Consider the following 18,835-nt stretch of genomic DNA (forward strand, 5'->3'; position numbering starts at 1 on the left):
AAAAATATCGAAACTCTTTGGTCATTTTTTTGAGAGAGATGCTAATGATCATGTCCGATTCAATGATCTATGCTAAAAGTGGAACCGCCAGACCCGGAGATCGGCTGAATGGATTCGAAAATGGTAAAACTCACCTGTTTAACTCTGGGGGAGTTGTAAAATGAGCCTATTTCCAAAAAAGTGGAGTATCCCTTCAAGGTCCAGAAACACTGCACCTACTATACCACCCTCATCTAATTCTGACTTTATGTTTTCAAGGAGAAAACAGTTAGCTGTCTCTGTAGAGTGGTTTGTGCGAAATCCAAATTGCATTGGGTGTAAAGGGGTGTGACCCAAGTTTAGATGGTTTGTCAGCTGTTCTGCTACCCATTTTTCTGCCACACTGATAGAATAATAATGGGTCTATAATTTGACACCATTGTTTTATCACCAGACTTGTAGATCGGAGATACTACTGCTGTTTTCCAGGAGCTTGGAAAAGTACTTTGCCTAACTGACAGGTTGATCAGATGTGCAATGGGGCAAGCAAGTGTGCGATTTTAAATGTGATTTTAAAAATGTGGTATCCAAACCATATGAATCCTTTGCTTTTGAATTCCTTAGTGAGGTTATAATTTTGATTATAACCTCTGATTCAGATATTTCCTTTATTTAAAAAATAGGTTTAGCTTTATCAATGGGGATAGATGGTATAGTTTCAGTTGGGATACCTTGAGACAGCTCTCTAACTGAATTTATAAAGAAATCATTAAATGTACTTGCTATCATATCATTATCTTGGGTCAGGATTCCATTCACTTTGAGTTTATCAGGTAAAGTTATCCTTTGTTCTTTACCAGTTAATTTATTATTTCTCCAAATAAGTTTTCCATTTCCCTGTGCTTTGTTAATGATTCTGATAAAAAAAAACTCTGCCTTAGCCTTTCTTAAATTCCTTAAAACCTTATTTCGGAGAGTTGTAAAGGTGAGCCGGTCGCTATATGCCTTGATTTTAGAGCCCTCTTTAAAGCAGAATCTCTTTCTTTCATTTGTTGCCAGAGAGTGTCATTTAGCCATGGTAAGGTGGTCTTTTCTCCATGTTTACGTTTCACCTTTCTTGTGAAAGCTGTTGTTATCTCTGTAATAATAGAAGAAAAAGTGCTGCAGCTAATCTCAGTATCCCTGCTGGTTAGAAAGTCAGACCAGTCAGTTTGGTGTATAGCTTTTTCCAAGTTGATTGTTTCATTTTTAGGAATTTCCTTATAGAATTGATTTATTTTGGAAGAATTTACAAATTGTTTTATGGTTAGTTTCCTTACCAGCAGTGTGATATTATGGTCGGACAGATCAGTCAGCATATTATGCGATGTAGTTACTCTCTCAGGTCTGTTTGTAAATATCAGATCAATTTGTGTCTGGGAGGAGTTGGTTATTCTTGTTGGACCTTGTATGTGTGTGTGTGTGTGTGTGTGTGTGTGTGTATATGTGTGTATGTGTGAGTATATGTGTGTGTGTGTGTGTGTGTGTGTGTGTGTGTGTGTGTGTGTGTGTGTGTGTGTGTGTGTGTGTGTGTGTGTGTGTGTGTGTGTGTGTATGTGTGCATGTGTATGTGTGTGTGTGTGTGTGTGTGTGTGTGTGTGTGTGTGTGTGTGTGTGTAAATATATATCTCAGTGGTTAAAATTAATAATAAAACTTTGATGTTAGCTTAATATTTTATGCAGGGAGAGAAAATAACAGTTGTTTTGTTTTGCCTTTCACCTCTGGTGTTTAAGACCAAATTAGGTCTCTTTCTGTCAAATATGGGATGGCGGTGAAGGTGGACAGCAGGATTAAGCAGCTGCTCACGCTCAAAGCAATGGGCTGGGATTCAGGAATGATGCACAAAGACTGTTGGCTGGTTTCACAGAGGCTTAAGCTATTCCCAGACTAAAATGCATGTTTGAGTTATCTGAACTGAAAGCAATGTGCACTGATATATCTTAAAATATGTCAGTGCCATTGTTTTGTCTTAAGATGTACACCACTAATGTTTTTTTTTCATGTTTATAAAATCTACTTTAATTGCCTAATAGAACTAAGGCCGTATCCCGGCTTAATCTAAGCCCTGTCTGTGAAACCGGGACTAAATGTTTAAGAAGTCTGATCTATGAACTCTTCATAGCATGATGTCTATCAAAATATACATCTCTCTCACGATAATCAATGCTTGTGAGGCCCCCTTTGGTGTGGTGTGGTGTGGTATTGTTTTCACATTTCCTGAAATGATCAGTCCATATGCATAAAATGAAAATTGAAAATGAAACATAAAATGAAAATGTAAATATGTGTCACTGTAATTTTAGAGTGTAATTTGACAATTCATTGTAAGTATGTTATGTTAGCAGTGTCAATGGAAGGTGAATGTTTCCATATAAAAATGAAGCATTTTAATATATCCCTTGGATTTAACCGTTTAATTAAACTGCAGCCACAAACACACATTTCCAGAGAAGAACACTCACATCCATATTTTGTAAGTTAATTCAAAACATTAAAAAAACTTTATTCTTTTTTTTCCAGATGTACCATACCTTTACAGTCAAAAAATATCTGTAAGGACAAAATGTAGCACTTTATTTTACAGTCCTGTTCCCCATGTACATGTACTCAATATAGAAATGGCAAATAACTACTAACCCTGAACCTACTCCTAAAACCCATATAGTTATATTAACCTTATATTACCCAGTACTTTTTAAGTGCACATACTGTAAAATAAAGTGCAACCGGACAAAGTTATTTACTCTTTTTTAAGGATTCATTGCAAAGCATAGTGATGCAGGCGATCAGGGTGACGTACTCCTGGAAGTCCACAACACCATCAGCATTTGCATCCAGATCCTTAAATATCTTGTCCAGAGCTGCCTTGTCTTGGGTTTTCTTTAACAAACACACAAAAGCGCAGTCAGAGACAAGATCAGTGCAGTGATGAATCAAATGGCCCATATTTATTAGCTCAAAATATATTCATTATGAGAATTAATACAAAAGAATTAACCTTAATTTAATTTAAAAGTAAATATATTATTTTTAAAAAGAAAATTATAGAAAGGAGCCATTTTAATAAATAACTTTTTCAAAAATACCATAATGAAAAGAAAAATTATATTTCAAATGTTCAATGTATGAAACAATTACTCAGAGACTCACTCCAAATATGTCTCCTAGCTCTGCGGTGAGCAGGTCCTTCAGCTCGCCTTTGCTCAGAGTGAGCTTGTCTCCCTCTTTTCCTGAGTATTTATGAAAGACTGCAATCAGCTGAGCCATCGCTTGCTGAGTTTCTGTGAAATTAGAGTGATACAAAATATGTGCGCCATTAATAAAAATAATCAAACAAAGGCTATGTGTCCACAACATCCAAAATTAGTAGTGGTGAGATGTCAAAAATACACATATATGAAATGTCACGCCCAGCAACAGCATAACAAACGGTTAAAGTTACACCCCTCTGGAGTCAAACAGAAGAAGGAGGAGAGAAGGGATGGACCTGTAATTGTCTACAGAGTGGGAGTTTTCAGAAAAGGGGGGATTAAAAACGACAGATTTGATCACGGCCAACACCCTGCACTTACCAATTAATTAAGAAAGGAAAGTGAAATATAGAAAGAAAGAAGGAAGGAAAGAGATCTACTCAATTTTGACATTTGATCCACCACCAACATGCTTCCTCTTCCCAACACACAAACTCTTAAACTATTGCGTCAAAATTGACAAAAGACATATTTACCAAATAATTAACGGTTGAAAAACATACAACATAGGGTACAACAGGGCTAAAGGCACACCGGGGTAAAAGACACATTTTAATATGATGTATAAATGATTTGTGTCTTTTGCCCCATGGGGCAAAAGGCCCACCTTGCCACCTCATATTTATTTATATGATTTTTAAACAAACAAACAAACAAACAAACCACTTTTATGATTTAATTTCACACAAAATCTGTTACTCCATCCATGTTAAATAAAAACTTTTTTGTTCTGCAATCAAACACTATGGGAGTATAGTGAAAAGCGAATTTTTCTTAAGATGTGCCTTTAGACCTGTTTTACCCTAAACTATAGCCAATAACTCAATATCAGAAAATGAAGGCTGCAAGAATGCTTAACCCATCAAATACAATAGTAGTGCAGCGGTGCACTACATTACAGTGCAGATCATTAGTTCACTTAGTATCACTGCTAAGTCAGTAAAAAAATATAAAGTCTCTTACGTGACATGGTGAAGCAGAAGTTCACGGTGAGCAAGAAGTAAAAGAAAAGAAGACCAAGCGAGTGAGGACTGAAGGGACAGATTGAGTTTTATATGCAGTAAAATGCCACACCCTCCAAATTCACCCTCCCACCATCCCAATCCTTTAACCACAAACACACCTACACATTCACATCCCTCTCTCTTTAACTCTGCCCTATATGCTCTCTTATTGTTCATCCCCTTAAACCATTGAAAATCCTGTTTGCTTAGTTTGCAAAAAAAATAAAGCAGGTTGGCTTGACATCTCTTGTCCTTGTAAAGTCTCTAACTCAGGTTAAACCAGTTCCTGCAAATAAACTGACAAAACCTTATACTTGCCTCTGACTGGCGTATCTGAGAAGCACTTTAGTGAAACAGGAATCACTGAAATAATCTTATACTACAGAAATTAAATCTAATAGTCATTATGTTGAAACTCCAGTTGTGAAATCATTTTAAGGCATACGCGCTAATACATGTTTGCTGGTATACAAAACTGCTCAAGTTGAATGAAAATGTAAAGTATCCTTTTGCAAAATGCATACAGATGTCACCTGTTTTCATCAAAATGACAAAGCCCATAGTTTGTTTTCTTTTAGACTGGTAATAACTTTTGCATAAAACATAGATAGTGAGTGACCTGAAATAGAAATGAATACAACTTTTGAGTATTATAACAACAAATTCATTCTTTGAGATTAAAGTTCTGAACATGAGATAAAGTTCATTCCTTACGGCTCTGAGTGCCAACGTAACAGTTTAAAGATCCCTTATGAGGGCCACCACAAGATGGAGACATTTAGTTGAAATATTGCATTCCATGAGCTGCAGTGAAGATTAATGTTTAGTAGTTATTTGCAACTTGTCTGATCACTGAATTGGGAAAAGCACTTAGAAAAAACAATGTGTGTTAAAAAACACTCCATAATAGAGTATCAGTGGTTAAAGCTAAAACGTATAATAAAACTTTGGTGTTAGCTTAATATTACAAGGAGGGACGGACAATAACAGTTGTTTTTGTTTTGAAACATCATATCAACATTATAATAACAACAATAAAATAGAAAGATGGGAATGTTTAAAAGAAAAAATTACAGTTTCATGAGATATGATTTTGACTCTAACATGCTAACGCCTCGGTTACTAACGTAACCTCGGTTCCCGAGGTAAGGTAACGAGTATTGCATCTGCTAGACGCGATGGGGAAAACTCCCTTTTCTCAGATTAGTGAAGCCTTTTATAACGCAGTGCTACTTCACAGCTATAACAGTGCAGTTATCTACACGCACGCTTATTGGCTGGTGAGTGGGAACTGCAGGAACCTATGGCGGAGTAGCGAACCAATCGTTGCACAGCCCGCCGATACGAGGGCAGATCCCGCCAGAAGGGGTGGGACATCTGCCTATAAAAGCAGCTCATTTTGCCATATGATTCAGGTTAAATAGACTGAAACAACTAACGCCGTACGCAATACCCTTATCTCGGGGAACCAAGGTTACGTTAGTAACAGAGTCTTTCCTTTTCAAACGGTCACTTCGTATTGTGTCTGAGACGCGATGGGGAACCAATCCAATCATGCCGTGCTATGTTCAAGCAGAACAACGTTCTCTGGCCCCAGCCTGGCACACTTGGACAAGGGCCCGGAGGGCAGTAGGGCCAATGAGGCAATCGTGCCCTGAAGAGGATTCAGAGATTGGTCGGAACCTCCAAGAGTAATGGTGGGCCAGGCTCGTTCAGAGGCCAGCTCCAACTATACAGAGAGGATATGTGCCTGTAGCGCAGGGACTTCCAGGTTATAAAATCTGGTGAAGTTGGACGGCGAGGACCAGCTGGCTGCCGCACATATCACCAATAGACAACCCACTGGACCACACTCAGGAGGAGGCCATGCCTCCGGTGGAGTGTGCTCTGACGGCGATGGGGCATTGGAGGCCCATTGAAGCGTAAGCTATAGCGATAGGATCAACTAACCAGGGGGATAAACGTTGCTTCGTGACCAGAAGTCCCGTTTGGTGTGGCCACCGAAGCTCACGAAGAGCTGCTCCGACTGTCTGAACTGTGCGGAGCGCTCTAAATATGCTCTTAGGGCTCATACCAGGCAGAGCAGGTGTAATTGTTGTCTTCCGACGTGTGAAGAGCAGAAAGCAAAATTACTTGTGCTTTGAACAGAGTCAAAAGCACTTTGGGCATGTAGCCGACTTGGGCTTGAGGGCGACTTTAGAGTCCAAACTCAAGGTAGGATGAGTATCCTTGCCCCCTTCAGGAAGCAAACAATAAAGTCACTTTTACCCAACGATTACCAAGGGAGCATGGAAAGCTGCAATGGCTGCCACGTAGATTTTGAGCATGGAGGGGGTGCAACCCGCGTCCAGTAGCTCTTGTAGAAATGAAAGTATACCAGCGGTACTTCACATAATGCAGGGTCTTGGCTCCGGGCTGAGCACCAGCTGGAGAAGATGAACCACAAGGGCATAGAGGCGTCTTGTGGACGGCGCTCTAGCCTCACAAAGGGTGTTTAGGACTCTTGCTGGGAGCCCCCGTCAAGGGTGCCAAATCAACCTGTTCGCCTAGGAAAGAAGGTCTTTCCTCAGGGGTATCAGCCATGGGGCTGCTGTCAGCAGCTGAATCAACTCAGGGAACCAAGGTTGGGTCCACTAAAGAGGGGCCACTAGAAGGACTATGTGTCCACCCTCCCTGATCCATTTGATGACCTGAAGGAGGAGTGCGACTTGGAGAAAAATGTAAAGAAGGAGGCTGGGCAATTCGTGGGAAATCCAAAAAAATCCTTTTGAGATGAATATTGGGCAGTGAGAGTTGTCTTCAGAGGCGAAGAGGTCGAAAATAATCCGAAAATACTCAAGATCATTTGAACCGTCTGGGGATGAAGGATCCATTCTCCTTGGGACAGCATGTCCGCTCCCTGGTTCAGTTTGCCCGGCACGGGCAAAACATGTGCCACGCGCTCTCAGCAAGCCCAGGTTGCCTTGTGCCCATAAGAGGAGGCTTCTGCCTAGCCTTTACAGAGGTCCCGACCTGAGTCCGCCCTGGCGGTTTATAGTTCAAGGTTCTTCTTTATTATCTGTCACATACATATAGGCCTACATGCAATGTAGTGAAATGGTTTTCCCCTAGTTTTTCGTCCCACTGAACAAAAATACTAACAACAATAAGATAAAAAAGAAAAAGAAAAAAAAACAATAATATATATAGAAAAACATGAATAAAAATAAATTCAATATATGATAATGTCTGTATCTGTATGTAAAAATGTGTTTTTACGTGGCTTAAAAGTTCTTCAGACTCATCAAGTGTACTAATAATAGCCAGATTTGGCTATTAGTACCAGATTTTAATAGCCAGATTTCCGGAGGATAAAAACTCCTTCTCAGTCTCTCTGTATTAGTTATTTCAGTCACGGCACCCTTTGAAAATATTCACAAATTTGTGGCACCCTACACTAGTGTTGTCCTGATAAAACTTTAATACGATACCTTGAAATGTATCGATTTTCAATACCACAGGGAAGAACCGCCTACTGTCATATAGATATTTTTAATATTATCTTCTTCTTTTTTTTGGTCCATCCATTGAAAGTCTAGGAATCAGTAATTTATACATAATGACATATTTAATTAAGGCTTTTATTGATATATAAACATTGCTCAATACCATTGCAAATCTCACCTAAATGTTTGTTCACTCAGTGCATTTGTGTTTTTAAATTAGAATAATTTTGTTGTAATTGCACAAGATAGCTTGTTTTTAATATAAGTTTTAATATATTTTATAATATAATTATTTCACAGTTAATCTCTAAATTAATGTAGAAACAATAAAGACAGTATAGTTTAAATAATTGTTTAATGGCATATTTTTATGGATGAAGGCCAGTATACAGCTACTGATGTCTTCAATGACTTTTTTTCTTAAATTTTAAACATTAATTATCGCCATTCAACATTAAGGTGATTGAAAGCTATCAATTTTAACATGTTATTACGCTCCAAAAAATATTGCAACTTTTAATTTAAGTGAACTTAAAACAATCTTCACATAAGTTCATAACCCAGCCAACATTTGTATGTGGGATTATATATAGGATTATGTAGGATTGTCCACGGGTTCCATTATAATGGACCCTTGTTAATTGCCCAGATGGATTTCATGTAGGATTGGACGGTACTATGTGGGACCCAAGTGGGTAACATGCACAAGACCTATCTCGGTCCCAGCTTTAAATGTCATATTTACCTGTGCCCTTCCTACCTGTCTGTATAGGAAATACACAGGGGGGGTGGGGGCTATATATACCAAAGTTGTATACACAGACGGTCCCTAAATGTGCGAATGTCCAACTTCAAGCCAACTTATGTCAGTCTATCACTAGGAAACGCTCAGCATTAAGCTTTGCGCGCTATTCTGAGTCCATCTGCTTGCCTGCGAGTTTGGTCTTTTATATCACTGTAATTAGTCCATTAACCCCTTAGCTGTCACCCCCCTTTTTGAGAATGGACATTAAAATGCACTATTCAAGCTTAAATGGTTGTAATTCAAGAATGCTTTGGAGTATAGACCTAAGTTTGGTCTTGTTTTAAAGGTAAAAAATAGCAGATTATTGCTGAAGTGAAAGCACTTCAAAAAATTAAAGTATGAAAAAGTTATGGAAGTTTAAATTTACATTAAATCAAATATAATTTATTTAATATTTTTATTTTATATAAAATATATATTTTACAAAATATGTTTTACAAAAAAATTACTATAAAATCAAAGCCAAATATCTAACCAAGTTGTGTTCCAAATTTGAAGTTGATATCACAAAAAATGAAGTTCCCATGAGATTTTGTTTAGGCGTATTACCAAAAATAGCCACCGGGTGTCATTGAATTCCATTGAATTTTACTGTATGCATTCTACCATAACAAATTAATAAATTTCTGTCCAAATATCACTTCTGTCACAAAATATGGAACCTTGAGACTCAGACCTTTCTGACAATATGTGTTTTGTCAAGATTAGAAAATATTTTGATCATAAATTATGAAACATAAGGATGCCCAAAAGGGGAGGAGCCTGATAAAATAATTTAGAGTACCGTTTCTATGGTAACACAATGTCCAATTTCAAAACAGTTTTCACAGGATGAATTCTGAGATCATAAGCTTTCAAATGATACCTAATTTATGATAACTACTAAAATATGTAATATAATAAAAAAAAGCGATAAAAAAATATAATACAATATTTTAGAGGATAATATATATATTATACTTTTTAGAAGATAATATTATTTTATAATTTTTTATTGACAAATACTAGATTATATATTTTCTAATGAAATTTTAGCATAAAAACCAACATATCAATTATTAAAAGTGTGTGCGTCAACTTTTTGTGACGAAGGTCAGAACTCCTGTTATTATGTAGATTTTTTGAGGTGCACTCTTGTCATAAATTCATATATTTCTGTTCCTACATAATTTATAATAAAAAAACAGACCTAAATATCTATTTAGGAGTCTTAGAACTTTCCAACGATATATAGTTTGTCATGATTAGATTAGGATTAAATAGTAATATAGGGAAGTAAAGTTAGGCGTCCCGTATACGGGACGGTGACAGTAGCTACATTAAGCGTTTTATATGCCCAGCAGGGGAATCCTTAAGTATTGAGGGAAACCCTAATAGCTTGCATGCAGCACATCGCCACAATATAAAGTTAAGGCAACTAAACAGCCAAAAATATATGTCAACCTCAAAAGTGTAACATTGGATCTGTACATCCGCATCGGGGGAATAACATTATAATCTCGTTCACGGTAGAGCAAGATGCATGTAGGCTACACAGGAAAAGTAACCGTGAAGACACTGAATTTAACATATAAACAGCTGTCATAATAATCACAAATACGCTTACATTGCTGTAAATGAGTTTTATGAATGAATGGCTTGCTCTAACTTAGTGGTTCTCAACGGGGGCGGTACCGCCCCCCAGGGGGCGTTCAGAGAACAATGGGGGGCGTTGGAAGCAAGATTTTTGAAAGGAGGGCATTCAGGTGTTAATGGGGGGCGTTCACAAGTTTAAATATATAACGCAATATTTTTGTTCATTTACTTTTGTTCATTTTAAGCATTTAGTAATTTAGTTGTAACTGTAATAAACACTTTAAGTGGGCTATTTAAAAAGTGTTAGGACTATGTTTTTGTTAAACTATGTTGTAAAACATATGCGCAGAGTGTGATATCATATTGTGTGTGCACGCGCGTCTATGGTGCGCGTTAAAGAATACATCAGCAGCGCTCAAAAAAAAAAAAAAACATTCGTCCGCACCCGCTCTACTCCTGACCGCAAGTCCACCGTCAGTGTTGTAGGTAGGCACTAGGCAGGTTTTTTTGTGTTCATTTCTATTGCATTACGATTGAAAGCAGTATCAATAATGTCAAAAATATGATGTGCAGTCAAGTTCGGGTGTGTGTAGGCCTATGCTGTGAGTGTTCTCAGTTCTCACCAATACGCTTGTTGTGATTCGCGGAGTTTTGACGAGTTGTATTTTGACGACTTGATATTATTTCTTATTCAAAAGTTTAGAATCCCTAACATTCTAAAATCTTCCAGTTTTAGCAACATGTAGCCTATCGTTACTTTTGCAACGATTCTATTATTTTTCCAGTCATAGACCAGCGCTCAAGCACTGACTACAATCCAGCGCTGAGAAGAATCAGCAATCACGTGCTCAAAAATGTGTTTCGCGCTGACAACAATCTAGTGGTGCCTAGAATCATGCAGCGGAGGAATGGAAAGTTGACAAGCCATTAAAAAGTATTGTCTTAAGAAACACTTACATTTTTTCAAATATTTTCAATAAATCATGTTCCCGTTCACTCTGGCGACGAATTTTAAAATTAATTAAACTTAATTCTATTTATAAGGTAAAACTTTTACATTTTTAGGCATTCCAATCCCTAATGCCAAAATGTTTTCTTTGTTCACCAAGTAATTTACTGGTCAGGCATTATTGTTAACTCGCAAGACAGTATGGAGAAAATGACAATTTGATGGATAATTTAAATATATTCTGCAATCACATTTTGGTAATGTAGCCTATTCATTCCGCCGTCACATCTGAGCGCGAAATGCTGCTTGGGTAGTTTCAAGATATAAAAATAATTAATAATACAATAATAATTTAATTGTTCATATGTGTTTAATCTTGTTAGAAGATTTTGTTTACTGATTATGAACACAAATTAATCACGACAAACCAAATTAATTGTAATTACCATTGATGACAACAACCAAGGTATTTTAGGCCTACAATTCTAACATAATTTTTCATGAAAAATCATGATTGTATTTATTTATTTTTCGAAAGTAAGGTTAATGAAAGCAGCTTCTTGCAATACTCTCCTAAATGCATAATTAAACCTAAGTGCAAACATTACCACTTTAATGACCGTCCTTTATTTTTCAGTGCATTTGTTTTACAATATATGGCTATTACTGTCATGGATTAATATTATAACTATTATTATGTAGTAGTGTAATGTAGACATGCACAACTAAAAGAGGTTTGAATTTTTCTTTAATTTGCACAGTGAATATGGATTGGCGCTTTTAATTTTGAACTCTCAAAGTGCACCAGATTGATGAATTAAACATTAAAATGCACAAAATTTTGTTACGGGGGGGGCATGCCCCCGAACCCCCCTAGAAGGCCTGTCCACCCACCACAGATTTACCAAAAATCATGTGAGAAAAACTTGTATTGCTATGCCAATGCAGTTTATAGCTTGTTTTTTGGATTAATTATTGTGGAGTGTAGTTCCATTGTATTAATAAAATTCAATTTTGCACTTATTTCATCTGTTAACTCTCATTCGTTCCTGGTCGCTTATTAGTTTGAGGGTGGGGGGCGTTCAGGGACCTGGATATTGGATAAGGGGGCGCTGGCCCAAAAAAGGTTGAGAACCACTGCTCTAACTGTTGCTGGTCTTTGCCAACAAACACGCGCTTTTGCACCACCTGCTGGTGAGATTGACTTACAGCAGATGGAGTGTATGCTCAGTGATCTACTGCTATTCCTGCAGTTCCTGGATGTCAACCATAGATGTCAACGTAGAATTTTCTGTCGAATTTGAACCACTGAATTTGTGGAAGCGAAAATCATTTGAACCGAAAAGCGAAATAAAATGGACCGAAAATTGCCTGTTGAATATTATAGGTTGTATTTTTAAACAGTTTGAATATTTTGGAAGTGAAATATGAAAGGTGAATGTGGATTATTGAATTTTTAATAATGAAAATTTGTTTGAAATGTTTTTAATTGAAATATTCACAGCTTAAATATTCAACCATGTTGAATTTCAGCCCATAAAAATGCAAGCCCTAAAAATACAATGCATTAAAATGCAAGCATGGTTAATGCAATGCCTATTTTTTTCAAGTAGTGCAATTCAACAGGCTTTTTTGAGCCTGCTGGTCAGTAGACTTTCTGGATGGGAGACCTCCTGGGAAAGGTTGCTGCTGGAACAGGTGTTAGTTAGGCCAGCAGGGGGTGCTGCTCACCCTGTGGTCTGTGTGGTTCCTAATGCCCCAGTGAAGTGATGGGGACACTATACTGCACAAGCACTGTCCTTCGGTTTAGACATAAACTGAGGTCCCAACTCTCTGTGGTCATTAAAAATCCCATGGCACTTCTCGAAAGAGTAAGGGTGCAACCCCGGTGTCCTGGCCAAAATCTCTTCATTGCCTTTATCAATCATGGCCTCCTAATAATCCCCCTCATTTGAATTGGCTCTTTCACTCTCTCTCCTCTCCACCTATAGCTGGTGTGAACACACTGTTCTGTGGCTGCCGTCACATCATTCAGGTGGATGCTGCACACTGGTGGTGGTTGAAGGAGACTCCTGATATGATTATTTGGATGTAAAGTATATAGTAAAGCGCTATATAAGTGCCTCATTCATTCAAATGAGTCACTGAACACATTGTCACTGAACATATTTGTGCAGTTCTACACCAATTAAAGTTCCCATTCTTCGTGATCCCATGTTTCAAACTTTAGTTAGTGTGTAATGTTGCTGTTAGAGCATAAATAATATCTGTAAAATTATAAAGCTCAAAGTTCAATGCCAAGCGAGATATTTTATTTAACAGAAGTTGCCTACATCGAACGGCCGTTTGGACTACATCCCTCTACTTCCTTCTTTAATGACGTCACTAGAACAGTTTTTTGACTAACCTCCGCCCACAGGAATGCTCCCTCAACTTCCCCAAAATTCGTGTATGTACTTGCGCACTTCTAATAACTTACTGTGTTTACTCAGCTCTTACGGTGATTTTCTGAAGTAAAACTGACGATTCATCTTTTGTGTGATGTACAATAAACTTTATTAAACTCATCAGTATATGTTTGATCATCATTCAGACAGCAGACTTGTAGGCTATTAATAAATAATGGATACATTACAAGCAGATGACAAATACGTTATAATAACCGTAATAAAACTACTAAACTATACCTGTTCCATCTCTATACAGCACTCTGACTCTGTAGGCATTATTGTCCAACTCGAAATGAACACCGTTACTGAGAGTTTCTGATATTATCATCATTCCGTGAGATGAAATTGTCCTGAGAGACCGAGCGTGAGCTCGTGAAGCTCCACCCCCTGGGCCATGCAGTAGCAGCTTATTTGCATTTAAAGGGCACACACTAAAACAGCTCGTTTTTCTGAGCCCCAAAAAATTACAATTTAAACATGCTGTAAAAAATGATCTGTTGGGTATTTTGAGCTGAAACTTCATACACACTCTGGACATCAGAGACTAATTTTACATCTTGTGAAAAGGGGCATAATACGGGACCTTTAACAAGACATATTGAAAAGGAGATAAACAGAAGGGAATAGCCTACATCACCCATATAATATAATATAATATAATATAATATAATATAATATAATATAATATAATATAATATAATATAATATAATATAATATAATAAGTTCACTAATCTTCCATTATTGAAACAAATTTCTTTAGCATTGTTTAGAACAATGAAAGGTAGTGACCACATGAATACAAGATACAGAGGGTCACAATCACATTTTTCTACTGAGGCCGCTATAGGGGAGTGGGAGAAAGACATGAGTTTGGCTTCAGCATTCCCTGGCATTGTTCTCAACAGCAGCAGACCACATAGCAGTCAGTGTTCAGAGACAATGGGCTGGGATTCAGGAATGATGCACAAAGTCTGCCCAGACTAAAATGCATGTTTGAGCTGTCTGAACTGAAAGCAACTTGCACTGACATATCTTAAAACATGCCATTGTTTTGTCTCAAGATTGTATTGTTTTCGCATTTCCTAGGAAATGATCAGTCCATATATGTGTCACTGTTATTTTATAGTGTGATTTTACAATTCATTGTAAGTATGTTATTATGTTAGCAGTGTCAATAGAAAGTGACAGTTTCCATATGAAAACGTAGCATAATATATCCATAGGATTTAACCGTTTAATTAAACTGCAGCCACAAACACAATAAACACACATTTAAGAACACTCACACTCACATATTGTAAGAATACAGTTTTAATTCAAAACATTAAAAACATTTATTCCTTTTTTTTTTCAGATGTACCATAACTTTACAGACAAAACCTTTCTGTAAGGACAAAGTTATTTACTCTTACAAAAAAATTCATTGCAAAGCATAGTGATGCAGGCGATCAGGGTGACGTACTCCTGGAAGTCCACAACACCATCAGCATTTGCATCCAGATCCTTAAATATCTTGTCCAGAGCTGCCTTGTCTTGGGTTTTCTTTAACAAACACAACGCACACAAAAGCGTAGTCAGAGACACGATCAGTGCAGTGATGAATCAAAACGGCCCATATGTATTAGCTCAAAATATATTCATTATGAGAATGAAAAAGAATGAATCTTATTTATTTTTAAATAATGTTATTTATTTAATAAAAAAAATATTTCATTATAGAAAGGAGCGATTTATGTCATAATGAAAAGAGGAATTATATTTTAAATGGACAATGAAACGATTATGTAGAAACTCACTCCAAATATGTCTCCTAGCTCTGCGTTGAGCAGGTCCTTCAGCTCGCCTTTGCTCAGAGTGTGCTTGTCTCCCTCTTTTCCTGAGTATTTATGGAAGACTGCAATCAGCTGAGCCATCGCTTGCTGAGTTTCTGTGAAATTAGAGTCATACAAAATAGGTGCGTCATTAATAACAATAATCAAAAGGCTATGTGTCCATTAGTAGTGGAGATGTAAAAAATACACACATATGAAATATCACGCCCAGCAACAGCATAACAAACGGTTAAAGTTACACCCCTCTGGAGTCAAACAGAAGAAGGAGGAGAGAAGGGATGGACCTGTAATTGTCTACAGAGTGGGAGTTTTCAGAAAAGGGGGGATTAAAAACGACAGTTTTGATCACGGCCAACACCCTGCACTTACCCTTTAATTAAGACAGAAGTGAAAGATAGAAAGAAAGAAGGAAGGAAAGAAAGAGATCTAATCGATTTTGACATTTTATCCACCACCAACTACGAAAATGGTCAAAGTGACAAAAGACATATCTGCCAATAAATTAATGGTTGAAAAACATATAACAAAATACTGAACTAGCCTTCAAATCAATATCAGAAAATAAAGGTTGCAAGAACGCTTTAAATACAGCAGCAGTGCACTACATTACACTTAGTTCACTTTAAGCAGATAGTAAAAAAATATAAAGTCTCTTACGTGACATGGTGTAGCTGTAGAAGTTCACGGTGAGCAAGAAGTAAAAGAAAAGGAGACCAAGCGAGTGAGCACTGAAGGGACAGACTGACTGTTATATGCAGTAAAATGCCACACCCCCCGAATTCACCCTCCTCCCACCATCCCAATCCTTTAACCACAAACACACCTACATTCACATCCCTCTCTCTTTAACTCTGCCCTATATGCTCTCTCGTTGTTCACTACCTTAAACCATTGAAACTCTTGTTTACTTTTTGTGCTTGTAAAAAATGAAGCAGGTGTGTTTGGCATTTCTTGTCCTTGTAAAGTCTCTAACTCAACTGGTTAAACCAGCTCCTGCAAGTAAACTGACAAAACCTTATACTTGAGCCTTTGGACAAACCCATTGTCAATACCTCCCCCTGACTGATGGGCGTATCTGAGAACCACTTTAGTGAAACTGGAATCGCTGAAATAATCTTATAATGCAGAAATTATATCTAGTATGTTGAAATTTATGTAGAAACTTTTTTTAAGGGCTACTCGTTAATGCATGCCTATGCATGTTTGCTGGTAAACAAAACTGCTCAAGTTGAATGAAAATGTGACAAAAAGTCTTTCGCTAAACGAATACAGATGTATTCATCAAAATGACCATGTCCATATTTTTTTTCTTTACGACTGGTAATAACTTTTACATAAAAACATAGATTGGTCTAATTTTAATCTGAAAAGTAAGACTGATTACCCCATGTCTAACTGCTAGTTGGTCAGACTAGTTCTTAAGGCACATTACTTAACATAAAGGCTGGATTTATGCAATTGGCAAAATCTAATTTTTCACAGCTAAAGGGCACAAGTTTAAACCATTAGGTATTGAAATCGCACACTGTATGTGTCATTAATCAGAAAAAGATGTCATGAATTTACTGCTTTAAGTTATGTTGCAATCATAATGGAGTTGCTCCAGCAGTCTTAACCAGCCATAATAGACAGGATTACTGTCTATTATTCTAAGAAATTCTAAAAGGCAACAACACATAGAGACTATATGCCTGCTTATAGCAGTCAAAAGCTACTTATCTGCATTAAATGTTGTGGAAGACCAACAAAAAAAATGCATATCCCATAGCCTATTGCAATGCTTAATGGGAAGCATGTTATACCACAAAGCAGTGATTAAAAAAATATTTTGTGAAGTACATTTTGCTAGAGCATTTTAGATTCCTAGTATAGATTCAGCCTGCACCTTAAAATGGAATACCAACAACAAAGGAAAAAAAAAAGTGCAAAAAAAATAAATAATAATTTGTCACTGGGACAGTATCCTCAAATGGACTCTGCATATTAGAGTCTTAAAGGGACAGTACATCTAAAAATGAAAATTACAGTGAAATACAGTGAAAGTTAGTGAGGGCCAATGTTGTTTTGGACCCCATCAACTTTCATTGAATGAACAAAAAAAGTTCTTTACAATCTGCACTATCCCTTTAAGGTACTGATATCACCACTTTAGGAGTATATAAGGTACAAATGTATTCCTTTGTGGGTATTGCCCTAATAACAAGATGTTGTACCCCTAAAGAGACAATAATGTACTTTTTTTTCTGACAGTGCACAGCCAAACAAAACTAGTCACACAAAATACTATATAAGAGGAGAAATAAGGAATACTGTATTCATTCTGATTTGAACGAATGCTACTAGATGGCACAGTATAATATGTATCCTGTTTTACAGCTGTGATGCGGAAGCATGGGCTTACACAAGCTGCAGCTTTTATAGCAATGCACTGCTGAAAAAGTGAATAAAGAAATAGATGGAAATAGAGAGAATAAGGGAAAAGGGGAGGGACATTGCATGTCAAACCAACATAGTAAAAAGCATGTGAAAAGCATTCAAAAGTACTGGTATTTCAGGACCAGTGACCGATTTGAAGACAGAGCTAGAAATAAGAGAAGTCAGGGAGGGAGAAAGGAGGGGGGGAAAGGAGGCGGAGGAGATGACTGGCCTTATTTAACCTCTGTGTTTGGTGACTCATTCGAGTAGAATTTCAGGGTTATTTTTTTTACCACAGTTGTTCTTTGTGCACGTTAATGCATTTAACTTTTTTGGTGCGCTGTTTATTTCCCTTAAAGGGATACTCAGCAATTAAAACGGCAAAAACAGCAATTTTGTCACCATCTACTCGCCATTCTTTAAAATATCTTCTTTTATGTTTTGCAGAAGAAAGTCATACAGGTTTGGGACTACAAGAAAGAGTTGAGAAAGAATTTTCATGGGTGATCTGTTCCTTTAAATGAGTGAGAAACATATACACATGCACACCTATGTGTTCATGCAATGGCAAGTTGGATGCAGCAGCTGGGAGAAGACAAACAAGAGCTCATGATTAAATCTCATGCACTCTGTGGCCAGTTTCCTCATGAGTCACCATCAAAAACATTCTCTGAGTAAGTGGGACCTCCCTGGCGCCATTTTGACCACGAGTGTTAGTTAGGGTCGGCTTCAAACTCTCAGTGTATCACAGTGTGCAAGTGTGGATGAGAACATGAGAGGACAGGACATGGTGGAAATACTTGTTTTGGCAGGAGGTTGGCCTTTCTTTGAAGATATGCGTGTTGCTATGAATAAATGTGCACAAAAGCATGGCACAAACTCATTCAATTTTCATATCAAGTATAAGAAGAAAGTTATTGTGTATAGAAATGACTTTCCTGCAAGTCAAAAGACATTATCTTTGCTCTGATTGGCTACAGTTGGCATGAACCACTTATTATACTGTGTTGACATAGCTAGCATACAAAACATATAACATCATGACAAAC

General features: G+C 37.2%; 2 protein-coding genes across 2 annotated transcripts; both read right to left on the reverse strand.

Annotated features, from left to right (window-relative positions):
- Positions 1-2,418: 2,418 nt before the first annotated feature.
- LOC308703856 (ictacalcin-like) lies at positions 2,419-4,340 on the reverse strand. The gene is made up of 3 exons (XM_081387835.1): positions 4,234-4,340; positions 3,170-3,300; positions 2,419-2,899 (listed from the first exon to the last, which is right to left on the reverse strand). The coding sequence occupies exons 1-3, from the start codon at positions 4,238-4,240 to the stop codon at positions 2,756-2,758; spliced, it is 282 nt and encodes a 93-aa protein (XP_081243961.1). The 5' UTR covers positions 4,241-4,340; the 3' UTR covers positions 2,419-2,755.
- A 10,494-nt stretch (positions 4,341-14,834) lies between these two features.
- On the reverse strand, positions 14,835-16,357 carry LOC308704071 (ictacalcin-like). The gene is made up of 3 exons (XM_081388145.1): positions 16,029-16,357; positions 15,336-15,466; positions 14,835-15,081 (listed from the first exon to the last, which is right to left on the reverse strand). The coding sequence occupies exons 1-3, from the start codon at positions 16,033-16,035 to the stop codon at positions 14,938-14,940; spliced, it is 282 nt and encodes a 93-aa protein (XP_081244271.1). The 5' UTR covers positions 16,036-16,357; the 3' UTR covers positions 14,835-14,937.
- Between the last annotated feature and the right edge of the window lie 2,478 nt (positions 16,358-18,835).

This window comes from Scardinius erythrophthalmus, assembly GCF_964197995.2.
Source record: "Scardinius erythrophthalmus genome assembly, chromosome: 16".
Taxonomy (NCBI): Eukaryota; Metazoa; Chordata; class Actinopteri; order Cypriniformes; family Leuciscidae; genus Scardinius; species Scardinius erythrophthalmus.

Excerpts from the sequence above, each read along its gene's own strand:
- LOC308703856 (XM_081387835.1), bottom strand. Across the intron at positions 2,900-3,169 it reads AGCTAGGAGACATATTTGGA|AAAACCCAAGACAAGGCAGC; the intron begins GTGAGTCTCTGA and ends TGTTTGTTAAAG.
- LOC308704071 (XM_081388145.1), bottom strand. Across the intron at positions 15,082-15,335 it reads AGCTAGGAGACATATTTGGA|AAAACCCAAGACAAGGCAGC; the intron begins GTGAGTTTCTAC and ends TGTTTGTTAAAG.